This window comes from Ranitomeya variabilis, chromosome 3 (genome assembly GCF_051348905.1).
Source record: "Ranitomeya variabilis isolate aRanVar5 chromosome 3, aRanVar5.hap1, whole genome shotgun sequence".
Classification (NCBI taxonomy): domain Eukaryota; kingdom Metazoa; phylum Chordata; class Amphibia; order Anura; family Dendrobatidae; genus Ranitomeya; species Ranitomeya variabilis.
The window spans coordinates 244,671,387-244,685,719 of NC_135234.1; the positions used below are offsets into that span (position 1 = coordinate 244,671,387).

At 44.7% G+C, this 14,333-nt stretch overlaps 1 protein-coding gene across 1 annotated transcript in view; it reads right to left on the reverse strand.

The window, feature by feature from the left end:
* KLHL12 (kelch like family member 12) overlaps nt 1-14,333 on the reverse strand; it is a 106,874-nt gene that overhangs the window by 43,950 nt on the left and 48,591 nt on the right. Inside the window, exon 4 of the mRNA XM_077295332.1 lies at nt 4,573-4,726. Within this exon, the coding sequence (XP_077151447.1) occupies nt 4,573-4,726 (154 nt within the window). The remainder of the gene's footprint in view (nt 1-4,572; nt 4,727-14,333) is intronic.

Below are 14,333 nucleotides of genomic sequence, written 5' to 3' on the forward strand. Positions count from 1 at the left end.
TCCGGCACCTGACCCCCACAGCACGCCGGTGTCCCCGCCTGCTCAAGCCCCCCAGCACTCGGCACCCAGCGATGATAGGTGAGTATGTTATTTTTTTTTTTTATTGCTTCAGCATACAGGGCATATAATCCTATGGAGCATCTTATGGGGGCCATGAACCATAATGGATCTGCATACAGGGCATATAGTACTATGGAGCATATTATGGGGGCTATCAACCATAATGGATCAGCATACAGGGCATATAGTACTATGGAGCATCTTATGGGGGCCATCAACCATAATGGAGCAGCATACAGGGCATATAGTACTATGGAGCATCTTATGGGGGCCATCAACCATAAAGGAGCAGCATAGGAGGCATATAATACTATGGAGCATCTTATGGGGGCCATCAACCATAATGGATCAGCATACAGGGCATATAATCCTACGTAGCATCTTATGGGGGCCATCAACCATAATGGATCAGCATACAGGGCATATAATCCTACGGAGCATCTTATGGGGGCCATCAACCATAATGGAGCAGCATACAGGGCATATAATACTATGGAGCATCTTATGGGGGCCATCAACCATAATGGAGCAGCATACAGGGCATATAATACTATGGAGCATCTTATGGGGGCCATCAACCATAATGGAGCAGCATACAGGGCATATAATACTATGGAGCATCTTATGGGGGCCATCAACCATAATGGAGCAGCATACAGGGCATATAATACTATGGAGCATCTTATGGGGGCCATCAACCATAATGGATCAGCATACAGGGCATATAATCCTACGGAGCATCTTATGGGGGCCATCAACCATAATGGAGCAGCATACAGGGCATATAATACTATGGAGCATCTTATGGGGGCCATCAACCATAATGGAGCAGCATACAGGGCATATAATACTATGGAGCATCTTATGGGGGCCATCAACCATAATGGATCAGCATACAGGGCATATAATCCTATGTAGCATCTTATGGGGGCCATCAACCATAATGGAGCAGCATATGAGGCATATACTATGAAGCATCTTATGGGGGCCATCAACCATAATGGAGCAGCATATGAGGCATATACTATGGAGCATCTTATGGGGGCCATCAACCATAATGGAGCAGCATACAGGGCACATAATACTATGGAGCATCTTATGGGGGCCATCAACCATAATGGAGCAGCATACAGGGCATATAATATTATGGAGCATCTTATGGGGGCCATCAACCATAATGGATCAGCATACAGGGCATATAATCCTATGGAGCATCTTATGGGGGCCATCAACCATAATGGAGCAGCATATGAGGCATATACTATGGAGCATCTTATGGGGGCCATCAACCATAATGGAGCAGCATATGAGGCATATACTATGGAGCATCTTATGGGGGCCATCAACCATAATGGAGCAGCATATGAGGCATATACTATGGAGCATCTTATGGGGCATATGGATGGGAGCAGCACATTACAGAACTGTGGCGCAGGATGGGAGCAGCACATGACAGAATAGAGCAGCACATGACAGAACAGGGGTGCAGGATGGCAGCAGCACATGACAGAACGGGGGCGCAGGATGGGAGCAGCACATGACAGGATGGAGGCGTAAGATGGGTGCAGCACATGTCAGAATGGGGGCGCAGGATGGGAGCAGCACATGACAGAACAGGACCGCAGGATGGTAGCAGCACATAACAGAACTGGGGCGTAGGATGGGAGCAGTACATGACAGAATGGGGGCTCAAGATGGGAGCAGCGCATGACAGCATGGGGGCACAGGATGGGAGCAGCACATGACATAACGGGGAGGTAGGATGGGAGCAGCACATAACAGAATGGGGGCGCAGGATGTCAGCAGCACATGACAGAATCGGGGCTCAGGATGGGAGCAGCACATGACAGAACGGGGGCGCAGGATGGGAGCAGCACATGACAGAACGGGGGCGCAGGATGGGAGCAGCACATGACAGGATGGAAGCAGCACATGACAGGATGAGGGCAAAAGATAGGAGCAGCACATGGCAGGATAAGGGCGCAGGATGGGAGCTGCACGTGACAGGATGGGGCGCAGGATGAGAGCAGCACATGAAAGGATGCGGGTGCAGGATGGGAGCACCAAATGACAGGATGAGGGCGCAGGATGGGAGCAGCACATGACTGCATGGGGGAGCAGGATGCAAGCACTACATGACAGGATGGGGGTGCAGGATGGGAGCACCACATGACAGCATGGGGGCACAGGATGGGAGCACATGACAGGATGAGGGCTCAGGAAGATAGTAGCACATAACAGGATGGGGGTGGAGTATGGGAGCACCACATGACAGGATTGGGGTACAGCATGGGACCACCACATGACAGGACTGGGGTACAGGATGGGAGCATGTGACAGGATGAGTGCTCAGGAAGACAGTAGCACATCACAAGATGGAGGCACACAAAACAGGATGGGGGCTGCACATGACAGGATGGGGGCGCAAGATGGTAGCAGCACATGACAAGATTAGGGCGCAGGATGGAAGCAACACATACCAGGATGGAGACCATATACCAATATAAATGCTCGCCACCCGGGCGTAGAACGGGTTCAATAGCTAGTATACATATATACACACACACCGTATTTTTCAGACTACAAAGAAGCATCAGACTGTAGGATGCACCCAGGTTTAGACAAAAGGAAACAGGAAAAAATATTTCATAGTAATTAAAACTTCCATGAGGACCTAATAAGTAGGAATAGGGTGCGGTAAAGTCTTGGGCCATGTGCACATGCTGACTACCTACAGAGGATTAATCCACACAAAACACCAGAGTCTTGGCAGGAAAAACCATGCATAAAATAAATGTGCATTTTTGATACGTTTTCACTTGCTTTGAAAAACACTGCAAAGCACAAAGTACTAATTGATCCAAAGAAAAGTCTCAATGGTTCAAATATGGAAGACAAAAATAAGCAGCGTATGTATGAAACCTCAGAGATCCCATTCACCCTGCTGACTCACCTTTGGTGTTGGAGAACATGTTCTTCTAGACCAGGGGTGAGGAACCTCAGGCCCCAGGTCCATATACGGCCCTCGATGACCTTTTATCAGGCCCCCGAGCAGATTCTCAGGGACCACATTCTTGGGCAGGGAGCTGTATTTTGATTACCACCTACTCATTCATTTCTTCTTGCTCTGTTAGCACACGCATGCAGTGTTCATTACTGAACACTGAAGAGCATGCAATGGAAGATTACGTCCTGACACCAGTGCCAGAGTCAGGATGTACTTTGTGGGCGGAGTTTGTACGGCCCCCGAAGGATAGTATAAATATCCAAATGGCCCTTGGCAGAAAAAAAAAAAGATTCCCCACCTCTGTTCCAGACAATTGAGCGTTATTTGACCTGGAAGCCAGACCAGGGCATACTCCTTGGACCACATCTAGACCACAGTGTCTACACTGGAAGTCTCCTGGGATACTTATCTCTAACACAGGAATGGTGAGCTGAATTGACACTTTCTGTTTAGAACATTCCTTAGCCAACCATTAAGGCTATGTGCACACGATGCGGATTTGCTGCAGATCCGCAGCGGATTTTTCCGCGCAGAAACGCTGCAGATCCGCACTGTGATTTACAGTACCATGTAAATCAATGTAAAAAAAATATAAAGTTGTGCACATGGTGCTGAAAAATCAGTGCGGAACTGCTGCGGATATAAAAGACGTGCATGTCACTTCTTTTGTGCGGATCTGCAGGGTTTCTGCACCCCTCCATGATAGAAATCCGCAGTGGCAAAAACTGCATAAAATCCGCATCAATTCTGCGGCAAATCCGCACAGAATCCGCATAAAAACGCGGCAAATCCGCAGCTGCGGATTCTGCCAGGAGATGCGGATTTTGTGCAGAAAATTCTGCACCACTTTTCCTACGTGTGCTCATAGCCTGATAACCTAATTTTTCGCATGCTGCCAAGGCGTGTAAGCGTGTGTATTTCTACAGATAGCATTCACATGTTTATCTACGTGTGTGTGTTTCCAAGAACCGTAAAAGTAATATGGCTCATGGAAACAGACAATGAAAGAAATGCCATGTTGCCAACAGATTAGTTTTTTTTTTTTTTAGAAAAAAAATGTAATAGCAGGTAATTACTAAGGATATGTGCAGACAGACATTCAGAAATTGGCAGTGCCTTGGACGCAGCACATGTCCGCTGCCTCCAAAATGATGCTGGCTATTGAACGCAGGTGATTCCCCGTGTGATCACTGAACCGTGCGGAATCACAGCGCCCAATACATTGTACGAGTGATATTTATCTTATGGAGACTGAGCGTCTCCGCAAGATAAATAGACATGCTGCAGTCTGGAGAGCCGCGCCGCATGTCCGTCTCCGCGGCTGAGCCGCAGGTGTCGGTGCACACATAGTGGACATGGGATTTCAAGAAATCACATCCACTATGCTCTAACATCTGGACGCTGCGCAAGTCAACAGCGTCCAACCCACAGCATTTAACGATCGTGTTCACATACCCTAATTCTTGCAGAATGGCTTGAGAAGTAATGAGATGTAACAGGCTTACCTTTTAGCTGAAGTAAGCAGGCAGCTGGCAGGAGCTCCTGTACATTCTCCACAGTAACGTGAACAGTCTCAGTATATACAAAATCAAGTAGGATCTCCATGGTACATGACGTAAGACCCTGGATATCCACATACGGTTTGCCTTTCTCAGATAGCTGTGGATGAAAGTGGTAATATAAAGAAATGTAATAAAGCCGAAGATGTGACAATCCAAGGTACCTTATTTTGCTCAGATTTAAAAGGAAATTATTACTCTAAGTTAATCGATACCTTTCTTGCAGAAATACAAAAATTAAAGTTCTATGCAAACTGACTGCAAGTGCATTGGAAAGTGTTAAAGCATTTCCACTGCTCCGGCCCTCACTCCTCATTCTCTGCACAGCGCCTTGCTCCTGCATTTGATTGACAGGTCAGTATAGTCTGAGTCAGTAAACCAAAACATATTCAAGATACCGTTATGTTAATAAAAGAAGCCTCACATCCTAATTGGGAGTAACGGTTTAGGAATGACAGCTTTTTAATATGCAGATGCCTCTTTCTAAAGGAACCAAAAGTAATTGGACCATTATATCAAAAGCTCTTTAATGGGCAAAAAGGGCTAATTCTTCTTTTTCTTTTAATCAGACAAGTTATTGAACATAAAACTTAGAACAGATATGACATGACAATACTCATTTTACAAAATTACAGAAAAATCCCCCCCTTCCCTTACACCCCCCAAGGAGACCTTTCCCAGTACAATCAACACTTTGTCCATTTTTTTACCCCCTCCCACTCCGCCATATAGTTTACCGCGTTTTTAACGCTACAATAGTAACGTATTTTGCGGATTATAAAATGCACCCCAAATTTTGAGGAGAAAAACATGATTTTTTTTTTTCTTCTTTTAATAAAATGGTGATGCTTCTTATAATCCATGCGTCATATTTCTTATTGGGGGTGGTGGCTGCGGTGAAGCAGGGTCGCTGCTGGAAGAGGCAAGAGCGGAGCGTTCCTGAGCCACAGGATGGATAGGGGGGGTGTTTGGATGTGCGGTGCGCCGCTTCTGATGTTCGGTGGTGCGGGGGCCCTGCCCACATTTTGTGAAAGCCCAGAGCCCCCGCTCTTACATGGTTTACTATGCGGTGGACTCCGGGAAAATGGCTGCCGGGGGCGATGCATGCGCAGATGGAGATCTTGGCACCAAGTTCACGCAACTATATAAAAACTTTCATTATAAGAAAAACTATTAAAGGTGCTAATCAAACTTAGCTTTAGGATATTGACACACACTGCTAGCATAACTGAGGACACAGAACAAAGACACAAGAGGAGGACAGGGAAGGGGTGAGAAGAAGCTCCAAGCTTTGTTGAGCCCAAAAATAGTCCCAAGCTACACAGATTGTCTCAAATGAGTCAAACCTTACATTAAATATGGCAGTCGTGTTCTGTGCACTGAATAACACAAATTATTCTGAGATATTCTTGGTGAAATATTTTTTTATGTATCTATACACACACTTACAGTACCAGTTAAAAGTTTGGACACATCTGTTCATGCATTAATTTCTTTGCTGGTATTTGAATGTAGATTTAGACTGAAGGAAGCAAAACCATGAAGGTACACATATGGAAACAAAGAGTAAGGAAACACATGTGAAACAAACCGGAATGTATGCTAAACCTTAGATTCCTTACAGTACAGTACAAGCTTTACTCTAATGACAGCTTTACACCCCTCGGTATTCTCTCAAACAGATTCAGTCACCTGGAATGGTGTCTTATGAACATACATGCCTCGTCAAGAGTTCATTTGTAGAATCACTGGTCTCCAAAAAAATGTTTGTAACCATCGTGAGTTTTGCAGTGTTGATACACAGTTGAAAACAGTGCAGATTCCTATTCCTCTACTGTTCAAGGCCACAATATGGCAATAACCACTCAAATAAGTACAGACAAATGATAGTCGTTCATTACTTTAAGAAATGAAGATCAGCCAATGTGGAAAATTGCTAGAACCTAGAAGGTATTCTCAAGTGGAGTTAAGAAAACCATAAATCACCATCACTGGTGATGCAGTCGCAGGTAAATGAGACAAAGAATTACCTCTGCTGCAGAAGATAAATACATCAGTTAGGAGCCTCAGAAACCACAGATTGACAGCATCTATAATACAATGGCTTCATAAATGAAGTTGTAGACACAAGCGATGAGTGAACGTGCTCAGATGAGGTCTTATCTGAGCATGCTCGCGTGCTAACAGTGTCTTCGGTGTGAGGGTGATCTCTTAAAGTGAGATCTATATGATTGCTTGTACCTGACCAAATATAAGCTGAGTGCTAGCTTAGAGAATGTATCAAATTCACAAAGACGATACACACACAGCCTCTCTCAGCGATGGCTCACAACAACTGGTTTATTCTGAACAAAGGAACATTCTAAAAACAGGAAGAAGGGGAGGTCGCACAACTTCAGAATAGTTAGTGTCACTCTGATTGGTTCATTCCAAGCTTCTTTTCCAAATATGGGGTATTCAGTTTCTTTGTCCAGCAACGTCTTCACATTCCAGAAGTTCCTTCCAGTGTGCTGCTGATCAGGAAATAGACTCCATTTTGCTACACAATATCTGAACTGACTTATATAAGGTTTAATAATTGATTTCATTAGACATTTTCTCCTTCACAGTCCCCCCCCTAAATCAATTATTAACCTGATGTCACAATATAATATGACCAAATAGCTGGTCAGTCCATGAATGCATAACACACAGAAAAAGGGATGGAAAATGGGGAAAGGAAGGCCTTACCGATAGGGAAATGGGGAATGGTCACCACCTGAATTTCACCTGAACCTGTCCCTGCACTGCCCTAACGCCCTAAGTGGGTCCTTCCCCCCCACCGCCGCCAGGAACCTCATCTCTCACTGATACCTAACTCTGACCTGACTAGTGCACTGGCCGGCAAGGGACGCTAGCCTCACCACTGCAGATAATACACACAGGGGACAGTGAAACACAAAAAGAACAAATAGAAAACACAGTATATGGATTGTGACATCTGAGCTGTCCCTTAGACGACATTGTTAAGCTTTTACCCCCCTTGATACAGTCTCTATTCATGTGGAAATCAGATATATATATTTATCCCTATTTAATAAATCGAATTGGTCTTCAGGGATTTTATAGTAGAATCATGGCCATCATCATCATCTTCTTGGAAAGCCAGCATAGGGGTTGGCTGTCCACGCTCTTGGTAACCATCTGTTTAACACAAAGAAATATACAACAAGAAACCACAAACATGAAAATAAGGATTACCATAATAATTGTACCAATCTGTGTCAACGATTTCTGCCATCCTGCCATCCACCCAAACCAAGTATCCTAAAGATCACCAATTCCTGATTTATTCTTAAGTTCCTCAGATAGGGATTCAAGTTTTTTTTTATAGCTAAGGTAACCTTTCCATTCAGACCTGTGTTATCGGGGATAAAGTTACAAGTTTCTCCAATCATTTTACATACCCCTTTCTCTGATAGTAACATATCCAAAGCCATCCAATTTTGGAAAGCTATAGTGGATGTAGCTTCTAACTGTTCAGCTATCCCCTTTAATGCATCCTTAGTATAATTTATGAATCTTTGTTGGTTATAATATATGTAGTTAATCCTATCTACGTTTTTATTGACAGTTACAATATGGATTATAGACTCAAATCCTGCTTTAATCTGGTCCCTTGCTTTAAACTCATCAGGGACCCCCCTTGGTACTCCTATAGCATCAATATACACATGAGGGTCAAAGCTTTCTTTGGGGGCAATTCCACTTTAATATGTTGGGGCTGTTTCTGATTAGTCAAAAGCGAACCTTCAGGGATAAGATGAAAAGGCATGATGGCCCTCCGCGTAAGTAAGGACTTCCCTTTATTACTCTTTTGTTTGAAGGCAGGGGATCGGTTTATATCCCCACCCTTTATCACTTGTATCCCATCCTACAGATGTCCAAGAACCACAGTTTTTATTTCTTCTTTCCCAATTACCACAAATAAAGAATACAAACTGTTCTGTCTTTCGCGAGAGTCGTGACGCTTCTGGCTCCCCACACCCACTTCCCTGTATTATATCACGGGCATCAAACCCATAAGTAGCTACCACTGTACTCGAGGAATTGTACCAGAAAGTAATAATTCCCTTTTCTTTAGTTACAGCTCCCTGTTACCCATTTCCTATACATAACAACATTAGGTAGATGATGGCAAGGATATGTATTACTCGGGTGGTTGGTCCACTTTTTTTGCAATGTGAAGCGTGGATCCATGTTGATCTCCCTTCGAGTTTCACTGATGTAGGCGTTGTCAGGAGAACTTGGTACGGACCCTCGTATCTGGTCTCAAGAGGTGATTTTCTAGTGAACCTTTTAACCAGGACGAAGTCCCCGGGTTGCAAACTGTGGGTAGACTCGTCTTGGTCAGGATCTATTCGCCATAATCCATCTTGACCTTTCAGTGCCTTCTTGATGATCCATTGGTCTATTTCCTCAGGCTCCATTTGGTCGTGATGTAACTTTAGTTTGGTCACGGGAGGTAGCTGTGGTTCTTCATTTTTCCGCATTGCTTTGTTTTTACTTCTTGTAACCACATACACCCCTACTTCCTCTTTCCCTGGTTCCCACAGGGCTGCCTGTTTTGCCATCTGATCTACAAAGTAGTTTCCTTTTGCTTCTGCAGAGAACAACTTGCCATGAGCCTTGGACTGCTACTGTCTTTGGGAGCATCAGAGCCTCCATTAACTGGCGAATTGCTTCGGCATTCTTCACAGGGGTCCCAACTGAGGTTTGGAACCCTCTAGTGGCCCACAGTCGTCCAAAATCATGGGCAACTCCAAAAACATATCTGGAGTCTGTGTAGATGTTAATCACCTTCCCCTCTGCAATCCTGCAGGCTTCAGTTGCAGCTTTGAGTTCGGCTTCCTGTGCTGACATTGAAGGTGGCAAGGATCCATCTGAAATAAGTTGTTCTTGGGTCACTACAGCCCATCCGGTGTGAAATCGTCCAATATCATCAGCATATCTGTATCCATCTGTATACACCAAAAGGTCGGCTCCTGGTAGCGGTGTTTCCGATACCCTAGGTAAATGTTGAGTCTCTGATAGCATGTGCTCAAAACAGTCATGATTGAAGGGACCTAGTTCATCTGGTAAAAGGTCATTTGCAGGGTTGGTGGTTTCTGGCCATGGATGGTCGAGGACCACTGAATCCCCCCTGGAAAGAGGAAGTAGGGTGGATGAATTCAGCTGATGCACGTCTGCATTTTCATTAGGATCTGGAATGGATGACAATACAGGTTTATGCACCACATTAAGTCTTTTTCTGCAAGGCCTGGACATAGGCTGTAGTACTTATGGGAAGTACAGACACGTCTTTGGGGCACTACCAAGCAGGACTTCAGAAGGAGATAAGCCTATCTTTCTATTTGGATTGCGTCTGACTGAAGAGAGTGCAAGAGACAAACACTCTACCCAATTCTTTCATGTGTGTCATGGCCTTCTGAATTTTTAAGTTTAACCCCTTAGTGACGAAGTCAAATTTTTGAAATCTGACCAATGTCACTCTATGTGGTAATAACTCTGGAACAATTCAACATATCCCAGTGATTTTGAGATTGTTTTTTTCGTGACACATTATACTTTATGATAATGGTAAATTTAGGTCGATATGTTTTGTGTTTATTTATAAAAAATATCAGAAATTTGAGAAAAATGTTAAAAAAATTAGCAATTTTCTAACTTTGAATGATTATCCCTTTAATCCAGATAGTCAAACCATAGCAAAACATTAATGAATATAATTTCCCACATGTTTGCTTTACATCAGCACCGTTTTTAAAGTGTTCTTTTATTTTGGTAGCATTTTAGGAGGTTTAAAAATGTAGCAGTAATTTTTCATTTTTTTCAAGGAAATGTACAAAATTTATTTTATTTAGGGACCTATCCATGTTTGAAGTGACTTTAGGGGTCCCATATATTGGGAAACCCCCAAAGTTATACCATATTAAAAACAGCACCCCCTGACAAATTGAAAACTCCAGTCAGGTAGTTTATTAACCATTCAGGTGCTTTTCAGGAATTAATGCAAAGTGGCATGACAGAAATGAAAATGTGTATTTTTACCACCTAAATGCCTCACTTCTGAACAGGTTGCAACAGCCGGCAGACTCTTAGGCCGCTATTTGGTCATGAATTGCCATGACAAACATTAGGACCACACAATCATGATCTAAGGGCACCAATTGGGATAAAGAGGAAGCCCCCACACTCTGTTAACCATTTATAATGATGTAGTCACTATTGACAGCAGCATCTAAGGGGTTAAACAGATTTGTACGGTGCAAACACTGATCATGGCTGATGCAGCTATTTGTCAGCTATAGAATACAGCCGACAGCTGCAGGATTGTCACCTGTATGGGTGTGCTATTCTCTTATATCTCAGGTCAGTTAAAAGACATATTGGCTGTCATTAAGGGGTTAAGTGTCATTTTAGCATTAATTAGCACATTTTACTGGATGGGCTTCCGGCCAACCAGAGAACAGATCTACACATACTAGGACATATTCACACACTCCTACCTTGGGTAGCTGTATGTACCAGTCTGCAGTCTCTGAAACGGGTAGAGAGGCCCGAGTGTCGCTTTCTTAGGGACCTTTTTTTTTTTTTTTTTACCTGGTTTGTGCTGTGCACAGATGAGGCATGACTGTACAAGTTTCGCCGCTACGTAACTGAAACCAGGAGCGATCCAGAAGGCATTTACCATGGTACACATGTGACATTTTGAGGCGTGACTGGGGCCATGTGTTACTTGCGCCATTATTAGGAACAGGGACCTTGGTATATACAATTTATCCTTATTCTCCCATACTCATTTCGAGTTCAGCTCCCATTCTCCCCCGTGTTCCTTCTCTGTTTGGGCAGCTGGAGGGATTTCAGGACATCTAGGCTCAGTGTGGCTGGAATACGCTGTCTCCTCGCGACCGTCCACTGCTCCCTAGGCCGCCTTACTGCTACTTTAGCAGCCTCGTCTGCCCTTCTGTTGCCCTCTACCTCCACGGAGTCACCATTTGTGTGTGCTTTCACTTTGACAATGCCAACCTGGACTGGTAACATCAATGCCTCCAATAATTGTTCCACCAGCTCTGCATTGTTAATGGGCTTACCGGCTGATGTAAGAAACGCTCTGCTTCTCCAGATAGGGCCATAATCATGGGATATTCCCCATCCATAACTCAATCTGTGTAAATATTAGCGACTTTACCTGCAGCGGCTCTACACGTCTCAGTGAGTGCCTTCAACTCTGCATTAGTATCAGGTTTATCATGGACATGTGCAAAACCCAGTCTCCTGACTCATCTATGCAGTCATGTTAGTGCGTCACATCAGAGTACTCTTCCTGGACCGCCATGTGTGGGGGCAACGGTTCCACATTTATGGTTTCATGGACCAACAGCATATTCGGCGTAGAACTGGTCATCCACACAATACTGCAATCCATCCACAAAGAGCTCATGGACTGGGTAATCTAGTGGGACATCGGTACCATGACTGAAACCCCCCTGTGGGACATTATGTGTACACAGTCATGGTCCTGTTATAGTACAACTAGCAGGTCCGGCAGGTTCCACTACCACCCACTTCCCTCCTCTTCCCCCAGAGGCAGCAAGATGGCTGGAATTAGTAGTGCGCCATGAATGCTGATATTATCAGACACAGTGAAACTTGAGATCTCAGCACTGAGAGAAGGGGGAGAGAGGGAGGGGCTATCCCAGCAGCACAGCTTCATGACCCTGACTGACCCTAAGAGACTGAAGAGGGGAGAAGGAGGGGGCTATCCCCCTGCGCAGCGTCTGTGTGCATTCTTTACACATATAGGAAAGATATATATCAACCACTGAGGACTCTCAGTTCTAAATATATTTCTACTTTACACATTAAACTTCTTTGCCCTTGCCTGGTCTATGTAAGAGAGGTTCTAGACCAGGTTTTTAAGTTATTAGAGCTGGGAATATGACTTTAATACTCTAAGTGGGACATTATTAGTGGCTCTACAATCACAGACTTTAAATCTTTAACTTTGCCAGAGCCGGGTATAATATTTTCTCCTGATTCAATAGAATCCTGCTGGATATCATGAAGGATGACTTTCTGGAGGCTAAACTGTTCCTCTAAATCTCACCAGCAACAGCAGAAGGCATTACCATTTTTTTTTCTCTCATTTTTTTTTTTTTTTTCCTCTGTAACAAATGACATGGGAAATATTCCAGGGTCTTTCATTCTACTCATTATGGCCAGCATTTCACTAGGATCCCAGGGACGCCATACACTCTCCTGGGGCTCCACCATAACTGATCCCCTAGGCTCAGATGTAAGATCTCGTGGCTATAACCCAGTTAAGCACTGCAAAAGAACAGAAGGGGGTTGAGGTGGGCTGCCCACCCTGGCCGAGTAATTGTCCTAGTGAGTCTCATATGGCAGTAAAAGACAGACGTATTAATAACTGCTGCATCCATTTGGATTTTATCAAGAAAAGAACTAGAGGGCAGGGCCTGAAGGCCCCGCTGGTGCCATCCAGTGCAGGTATAATACTCATTGAGGGCATGGCCAAGACTTATGGGGGCGTAGCATTTGGGGCACTGGACAAGAGGCACACTATGCACATGAATGGTGTGTGTGGGGGGGGGGGGATAACAAAGGATACAATCCTAGCTTAGAAGTAGGTTTAATTGTTCCTATGTGCCAACAGGGGGCACCACATACAGGACAGGTCTCCACCCAAACTAAATTCTAGTTCCTACATACACAATATGTTCATCCTCTAGGGACAAAGGGAAAGGGGTGGAGACAAACTGGGAGCAGCATGGCGTTCAGCACCATCTTTGTTTCATACTTTCTTATACTAAAACATATCACCATGTTTTTCTTCCTGCACATCACCTCTAATTACGCAGGTTTTTTCCATAATATCTCAGACTGATCTAACAAGCCAGCATCATTTAACCCCTTAAGCCCGTATGACGTACTATACCGTCGAGGTGGGGTGGGCCTTAATTCCCGGTGACGGGATAGTACGTCATACGCGATCGGCCGCGCTCACGGGGGGAGCGCGGCCGATCGCGGCCGGGTGTCGGCTGCATATCGCAGCTGACATCCGGCACTATGTGCCAGGAGCGGTCACGGACCGCCCCCGGCACATTAACCCCCGGCACACCGCGATCAAACATGATCGCGGTGTACCGGCGGTACAGGGAAGCATCGCGCAGGGAGGGGGCTCCCTGCGTGCTTCCCTGAGACGATCGGTACAAGGTGATGTACTCACCTCGTACCGAACGTCTTCTCCCTGCAGGCCCCGGATCCAAAATGGCCGAGGGGCTGTATCCGGGTCCTGCAGGGAGCACTTCCGGGTCGGAGCAGGCTGCAGATGAAAGCTGCAGCCTGCTCCGATGAAAGTATGATCGCCGATCTGATAGAGTGCTGTGCACACTATCAGATCTGCGATCTGTGATGTCCCCCCCCCTGGGACAAAGTAAAAAAAAAAAATTCCACATGTGTAAAAAAAAAATAAAAAAATTCCTAAATAAATAATAATAAAAAAAAAAATATTATTCCCATAAATACATTTCTTTATCTAAAAAAAACAAACAAAAACAATAAAAGTACACATATTTAGTATCGCCGCGTCCGTAACGACCCAACCTATAAAACTGGCCCACTAGTTAACCCCTTCAGTAAACACC